The 8,420-nt window shown below is 34.3% G+C and overlaps 1 protein-coding gene across 10 annotated transcripts in view; it reads left to right on the top strand.

The window, feature by feature from the left end:
• Positions 1-8,420, top strand: part of VPS13B (vacuolar protein sorting 13 homolog B) — a 1,080,499-nt gene that overhangs the window by 99,585 nt on the left and 972,494 nt on the right. For all 10 annotated transcript variants that reach the window (XR_011167006.1, XM_069081095.1, XM_069081089.1 and 7 more), the window contains exon 6: positions 1,525-1,706. Coding sequence is in view for 9 of the 10 variants with exons in the window: in XM_069081095.1 (XP_068937196.1) it covers positions 1,525-1,706 (182 nt within the window). In the remaining variant the exon portion in view is untranslated. The remainder of the gene's footprint in view (positions 1-1,524; positions 1,707-8,420) is intronic.

The raw sequence follows: 8,420 nt of genomic DNA, 5'->3' as shown, positions 1-8,420 counted from the left end.
GTGTGTGTGTGTGTGTGTGTGTGTGTGTGTGTGTGTGTGTGTGTGTGTGTGTGTGTGTGTGTGTGTGTGTGTAAAATTAAATTAAAATAATGAATCATCTTGAAGCTTCTTCTTAGGTGTTATTTTTCTATATTTTAAATTTTTACATTTTCCAAACTAAAATCATTTCAAATCCATTTGAATTTCTTCCCTTTCTACTCCCTCTTCGACTCTTATAGGAAAGGTGCTAACAGACATTGAAATGCCCTAATAGATTAGGCTTTAGTTGTATATAGAGGAAAACAAAACAAAACTGGATACTATAGGAATTGAATAATAAGTTATTTAGTATCCAAAAAGTCATAAGTTGAAGGGTAAGTTCCTGACACCTGTACCAATTAGCTCCCTCAGTTTAGTTTAATCTCATGACTGCTTAGTGTTGTAGTTTTATCATACACAAAATGGAGATAATAGTATTATTACTTATACAACTCACGATTTGAAGATTGAATAATATGTCAGAGTACTTTCAGGATCATAAAACATTTTGATACTAATTATGTATTGTTTTGTAATGAATAAAGTATTGGATATCAATTTGGGAGATGGGTTGAAATCTGAAGTCTGATATTTAATAACTGTGTGACCATGAGAATATCACATGACGTTTCAGATCCTTAGTTTGCTTATCTATAAAACAGAAATAATACCTAGTATTTACCTCAGATCCTTGTTCTGAAGCTTGAAAGAGATGATATGTGTAAGATACTTCGCAGATTTTAAAATGCTATATAACTATACTATTAATGTTATTTAAAAGGTATTTAAAAATGCAAACTATAGAATACGGTTCTAGAGGAAGGACTAAAAGGACATTAGTGCAATTCTAGCTGTTGGATACTCCACACACAAAAAGGTCTAGGGATAAAGCTTTTGTTATATTTTAAATTTTTTTTAGGGGAAAAATTTGGACTCTTATTAATTATTTAATATTCAAACATTGAAAAGTAGTAATTTTCAATCAAGAGAAAACACAGGAAAAACTCTCAAGCTCTCTTCTGCTTCTAGTTCTTTTATTATATTCCCTATCTTTGAGTACATTTATAATATTTGTAAATCTGGAACATTATTAGTTCATATTTAAAAAATATATCTATTGTGTATATCTGTTGAATGAGTTGTAGAATATATGTGAAAATATGTGATAAAGACCACTAATAAGACAGGCTTGATCCCATACATATGTGTAAATACTTGGTTTCATAACCAACTAACTTCTTTTTGGATTTTGAAATGTTAGAAGATGGACCGAGTTCTGTAACACTTGTGGAGATAGAAACCCTGTACCTTGACTGAATGGACTAGGATACTTAACTATTGAAATAAAACCAGTGAGAGGAACTAGAGTTAAAATATTCTCCATATTTTTATCTTTAATTTGTGATTTTGAATTAACTTATTTAAGTTTTCATTTTCCTTTCTAAAAATGCTTTATTCTATAATTAGCTTTAACTTAAAAATGTTTTCCTTTTTTTTTTTTTTTAGCAACTGACCTGGTACTGCGGAAAGTTATAAATTTTTCTGACTGCACAGTTTGTCTTGATAAGAGGAATGCTAGTGGTAAAATTGAGTTTTACCAGGATCCATTGCTGTACAAATGTTCCTTCAGAACTCGACTTCATTTTACTTATGATAACCTGAATTCCAAGATGCCATCAGTCATTAAAGTAGGTGTCAAAAATAGTGCTTTTTTTTTTTACTTCAGTAGTCAAGAGTTGCATGCCTTTGTTGGCTTTCTTATTTAACTTATAACTATATATTTTTTTTCCATTGTAGTTTTTAAGAAATGCATTTCAATGGTAAATTTTTTACATTTTATTTTTCTTGAAATGCATAGTTACTTTGGTTAATTTTGACTTGGCCTATGTCCATATAAATATGTAAATTTGAATAATTATGCAACCATTTAAAACTGAGATAATGGTAAGTTTCTCTTGGACAGGTGATACAGTATGTTTTAACATAGGTTTTTGAGTGATTCTTTCATTCCAGAATTCCAGTGTTCCAGATTGGTATTTATCAGATAACAAATATATACAGGTTTTTCTAATGACATCTGAGGAGTTTCTGTTTTAAGACCCTTTAAAAAATATGGCATGAATTGTCTTTCATATTTTGTAGCACTAATTCGAGTAGTGGCCTAATTACTGATTAAAAGAATCAATGCAAAGACATTTATTAGGTGCTTACTGTATGGTAATAAGTATCATACTAAGTACTGAAAAGAAAAATAGAAAGACAGAACAAATCCTTGTACACACTTTGATTGATGGAGACAACATAAAAGAAGGTCCAGCCACAGGACAGATGTCAGGGTCTGAATGCAGGTTTCAGGGATGATGACATATTTTTTCACTTTCCATAACATTTTGACCATTTTAAAATTTGATAAAGATACATTAAAGTAGACAGGAGAAATTTCACATTTCAAGTCAAATTAACAAGCATTTATTAAGTGCCTGGTATGGGCCAGACCTGAGCTAAGAACTAGGGACGCAAACAAGACAGAAAACAGTTCCTACTCTCAAGGAGCTCACAGTCTAATGGGAGAGAAAACAAGTAAACAATTATGTACAAAAAAGACTTAGACAGGATGCCTGTACTATTCCTCTTCTTTACATATCAGATGAGTCTTGTTTATGTTCTCCTTCATGGCCTGGCTAAACTATGCTGTTTGGTGATTCCTGTACATGGCATTGTATCTCTCATATCTTTGCCTTTGCATAGATTGTCCCCAAATTCTGCTGGACATTCTGTTATCCTCACTTCATAGATTTCTTAGCTTCCTTCAGAGCTTAGCTTAAATGTCACCTCCTGCAGGAAGACTGCCTTGTTTCTAGTCCCTTTCTATTTCCCCTTTCTTGTATGATTTCTCTCTCCCTGTCCCCCCCCCCCCCCACCCCCCAATGTTGCCTTCTTTGAAGACAGGAAGTAATTCATTTTTATGAATTTCGTATTTTGTAGTTTGTATTCAATGTCTGACAAAAGCAGTAGGTGTTTAATAAATGGTTATTGAATTGAATTGGATCTCCTAATGCAGCTCATTCTACTTTTTGGAGAATTCCAATTTTAAAGAAGTTTTTACTTATATTAAGTCCAAATTTTCCTCTTTGTAGTTTCCACTCTATTTCTAGCTTTGCCCTGTGGGACCAAGTAGAGCATGACTTACAGCTGCTTCAAAACCTGTCATATTCCTTTTTCTTTCCTTTCCCCTTTATTCTTCTCTGTAGACCTGTGCCTAGTTCTGTCACTTGATCCCCATTGGGCATGATCTTGAGGGTCTCTCTATGCTCTCCAGCTTAAATAGTCTTCTGCTTTGAATGTGTTAGCCAGAACCAAATATAATGTTAGATATTGTTTGGGCATAGTAGAGTACAGTAGTGCTATTATTTCCTTAGCCCTGGACATTGTTTCCTTTTCTTTTTTTTTTTTTGGAGGGGGGAAGGCAGGGCAATTGGGGTTAAATGACTTGCCCAAGGTCACACAGCTAGTAAGTATGTCAAGTGTCTGAGGCCAAATTTTAGCTCAGGTGCTCCTGACTCCAGGGCTGATACTCAATTCAATGTGCCACCTAGCTGCCCCTGGACAGTTTATCTCAAGGCAGCCTAAGAGACCATTAGCTTTTTTGTCTACTACATCACACTGATCCATTTTGCATTTATAATATGCTAATGTTAAGATGACTATTGACATGCATATTACACTTAAAGCTTTGTAAGCACTTTTTCTTCATCATTTTATTTGATCCTCACAATTTTCTCCATTTTATAGATGAGGAAACTGAGGCAGACAAGTTAAATGACTTGTTCAGGGTCCCGTAGCTAGTAAGTGTTTGAGTTGGGTTTTGAGCACAGCTCTCTTTGGTTCTCGGTCTAGTACTCTAACCATCATGATGTCCCTAAAAACCCTTATTTTTTAGGCAATGACATCTGGCAACATTTACTTTATACAATGTCAGTATATCCTTTAAACATGTGCTCTGAACCTAAAAACTGAAATTTCTCTTGGTAACTTAAAGTTGATACTTTTAATTTGGCAAAAAAATTTAGGTGTAGAGATTTGAGGTTTTATATGTCAAGTTTTAACATGGAGTGAAATTTTACTAGATTCTGACAAGAAAAGTTATATAATAGAAATGCTGAGATAGACTGATCCATAACATTGAAAGACATGGATGTTATAATAATGATGAATTTTAATTTATGTTTTATTATATAAGAAAGCTTTTAATGAATCTTGGATAACTACAAAACATATGGCAGAGTATATGGAGTAGCATTAACATAATTAAGTTTGCATTTATATATGAAACCCACCTGTTTTTCTGGGTTGGTGGTCAGTCATTTATATTTTAATTTTTTTTTTTTTGCTTCTTTATGGTGACCATTTCTTTTAAGTTTTTACTTATTTTTTTCCTAATAATATTTTTGAAAATAATTTATGTGGGTAAATTTAAACTTAATGTACTAACATTATCCTTAAAACCATTCCCTCTCTACCCTGGCTTCTAATATATATTTACTCTCAATTTGTCAGCTGGTAAGTAGAATTGGAGTAGGTAAAAGCAAATCAAAGAGGTCTTTTAAAAATGAATCTAGATATTGGAACAATTCTGTATTAGCATAAAACTTGTTTTGATTCACATGTTTAGTGCTGATTTAATTAGCCATTTGAGAATGTGGATGGAACAGGAAAATTGTTAGCTGTTGTTCCAGCGGGCATGTAAATCAGGTCATTTGTAGTTCTCGTGACATTTTATTTTCATATTTGTACTTACATAACCATTGGGTTCAGAGCACATACTTCTATTCTTTTTATACCAGCCAGCTTTGTATATCAGTGTCACTTGTCTCCTTTTCATTTGATGAATTCAGGCTCATCTGAAATTAAGTCAATAGATTTTCATTGAAAGATCTTGAGTTAGATTTCAGTGTTGTACCTCTTGTAGTCCTAGGGCTAGGGTAATCAGAAGGCATGATTGTCTTTTGTGTTCAAGACTCTAAAGCCTTGGGATGGGTCACTATAGCTCTGCTAAATGTTTTTCTAAGCTTTTTGTGCAGTTTTTATCTTCAACATGACGTCTTGTGGGTAATGAATTCTCCAGATTTTGGATGCTCTATGTGAGATAGTAATTTGTTTTGTCTTTCCTAAACTTAACTTTGTCCAAGTTCAAGAAGTGGCTTCTAGTTCCAGGGTACCGTTATTGAATGAATGATCTATATTCACTCTGTTCAGACTTTTTGTGATTTTACATACTTCATAGCTTCTTTTATCCTTGATCATTCCAAACTAAGGAGCCCCAATCTTTCTAACATGAGTTTATTTGTCCACCTTTTGTCATTTTTATTTGGCAACCACATCTGCTCAGATTCAGTTTTAAGAATTGAATTACAGTGTTCATGTGCTGGTTTTTTATTATAGTAGGATAATATTTTCTCTGTTGTTTTCAATAAATACTTTCTTGATGATATGTGACATTTTGATGACATTTTTGTTCCCTAAGTACATCAAGTCAGCTTCTTTAGGGAATAATAATAATAATAATAATAATAATAACAATAATAAGCAACTGACATATATACATTATACACACATACACATGTATGCACATGGATATGTATACATATGTATGTGTATGTATGTATGTATATATAGCACTTAGTATCTTCCAGGCACTGTACTAAATACTTTACAAATATAATCTCATTTGATCTCACAACAACCATGGGGAATAGGTGCTAATGTTATGTCTGTTTTACTGATGGGGAAACTGAGGCAAAGAGTGGTACAATAACTTGCTCAGGGTCACATAGCTAGTAAGTGTTTGAGGCTGGATATGAACTATGGATTTTCCTGACTCTAGGCCCAGGACTCTATCTGCTGCCTCACCAGTTGCTTCTAATTGACATCGGCTCTTGGATTTGACTGTTCAAGTCCTGATACTTTCCTATTAGCTGTGTGAATTTTAGCTAAGCACTTAATCTGTCTGTGCCTCAGTTATTCTATATATAAAATACATATAACAAACCTGTTTTACCCAATTTTTAACGACCAGATATCATATAGTAAATGAAATTACTTTTAGAACATAAAACAATATGAAATAATTAACAGGCTAGTAGGTAGAATGTAGGATTAGGTGTCAGAAGACCTGAGTTTGAATTTTGCCTTAGATAGTCAGCAGCTGCGTAACCTTGCAATAAGTCATTTAACCTCTGAAACTTGTTTTCCTCATTTCTAATGAATAATAGCCCCTGCTTCAGAGGGTTATTTTAAAGATCAAATGAATGCATCTTATATTTAAATATTTACATATTTAAATATTATGTGTTTATTTAATATTTAAATATTATATGTCAGTTATTATTATTAGTCTCTCTGGCTCTTTATTTCCTTATCTGTGAAATAAAGTACTGCTGTGAGAATCAAATGAAATATTATTCATACAACACTTTGCACACTTTAAAGCCCTATAGAAGTCTCAATTATTGTTACTAGATATTGTAACCACTACCATATATATCATTGTCATTATCTCTGTACTTAAGGAATTGAAAATCTATTATAGGAGATAAGACATATGTCTACACAAATATGAGGTAAATGCTACAAGTTTGAACGTGGTAGTGCTAGGGAAGTGTCCTGGTGTTAAAGAAGTGATGTCTAAGTTTGTTAAGAGAGGGGTCAAGGAAATTTTCACAGTGGAGGTGCATTTGAACTAAGCCTTTAATGATGTATAGAAATTAATTGTCAGATTTGCAAGAAGAACATTCCAGGCAATAGGCATTTAAATATGTGAAGATTGGAAAATTGCTATAGGTAATTTGGGGATCATAGAATGATAAATTTAGAGTTGCAAAGAATCACAGTTTGCCTTTTGAGCTTAACTTTGTGGAAGAAGCTTAATTTTACAGAAGAAGAAACTAAGACCAAGAAGTTTAGTGACAAGGTCATACAGGTAGTTAAGTATCTGAACTAGGATATGAACCCAGTCCTCTGACTCCAAATCCAGTATTCTTTCCCCAACATCATTTGGCCTTTTCTCCTTGGCTTCAGTAATATTTATCGCTGGTCATCCCTGCACTCCCACCCTCCCCATTCATGCATTGAATTCTGTTGATGGGGTTTGTTGTGTGGAAGCTTGGTTTAAAAAACCTACTGTATAACCAGTGGTTCTTTTTTTTTCACACTGTGCTCATGTGAAATGTTTTTAACTTTGAAGCTGTTTATAGAATTTGTTGTAATTTGTATCTGTTGGCCTTTTTTTTTTTTTTTTTTTGGCAATTGATAGCGTCATTTTTGGTCTGTTTGCAATAGTCACTTCCTTTTAGCGCACAGACATTTTGTATCTACATCTTTGAAATTGGAAAGAAATTCTTATTGGAAGTAGAATGTAGCTCATTGCCACTGCAATGTCTTGTTCCCCTAAGCGTCTGGATATTTATTTATTAAGTGCCTTCCATGTGTAAGACTTGTGCTGGGGGAGCTATAAAGTTTAGATAAGCTATAATCCCTCCCCTCAAGGAATTTGTCTTTTGGTAGAGCTGGACTACTATAATGCAAAATATTGCATGATAAGCACCCTATAAAGTTGGTAGGGTTAGAAGGTATGATTTGGAGGAATATCCATCAGAGGAGGCAGGAGAGATGATATAGGAGAAGATCCAGGAGAGAGTAGTGCCCTGAAAATCTAGAAAAGAGAGTATTTTGGAGAAGAGGGATATCAGTAGTGTGTGTCAAAGGTTACAGAGAGGATAAGGAGTGTGAGGATTGAGAAAAAGTCTTTGGATTTGGCCACTAAGAGATTATTAGTAACTTTGGAAAGAGCAGTTTCAGTGGAGTAAGATCTGAAGCAGGATTGTAAGAAGAGACTGTGAGTAAAGTGAAGCCACCTATTATGGATGGCATTTTCAAGAAGTTTAGCTACAAGGGGCAGAAAAGATATAGGAAAATAGCAGAATGGAAGGATCAAGCGAGGGATTTTGAGGATGGGGGAGACATGGGAATGTTTATAGGCAATAGGGAATGAGCCAGTAAACAGGGAGAGATTAAAGTAAGTGATAGGGGCGGCCAGGTGGAGCAGTGAATAGCGTACTGGCCCTGGAGTCAGGAGGACCTGAGTTCAAATCCATCCTCAGACATTTAATATTTACTAGCTGTGTGACCTTGGGCAAGTCACTTAACCCCAATTGCCCTGCCTTTCCCCCTCCAAAAAGGCAAAAAAATAGTGATAGAGAGGGGATGACAGAAGGAGGCAATCTGTTAGAAGAGATGGCATGGAATGGGATTGCTTTTGCAGGTAGAGGGGTTAGCCTTGGTAAGGAGTAAGGCCATTATGTGAAACAGGGGTGAAGGAGGAGATAGTAGAAGGAGGCATCCAG

This window comes from Petaurus breviceps, unplaced genomic scaffold (assembly GCF_028583685.1).
Source record: "Petaurus breviceps papuanus isolate PSGF00001 unplaced genomic scaffold, PetGlider_PUasm1.0 98, whole genome shotgun sequence".
NCBI lineage: Eukaryota > Metazoa > Chordata > Mammalia > Diprotodontia > Petauridae > Petaurus > Petaurus breviceps.
The sequence above is the reverse complement of the archived record's forward strand: the minus strand, read 5'-3'. Positions and strand labels throughout refer to the sequence as shown.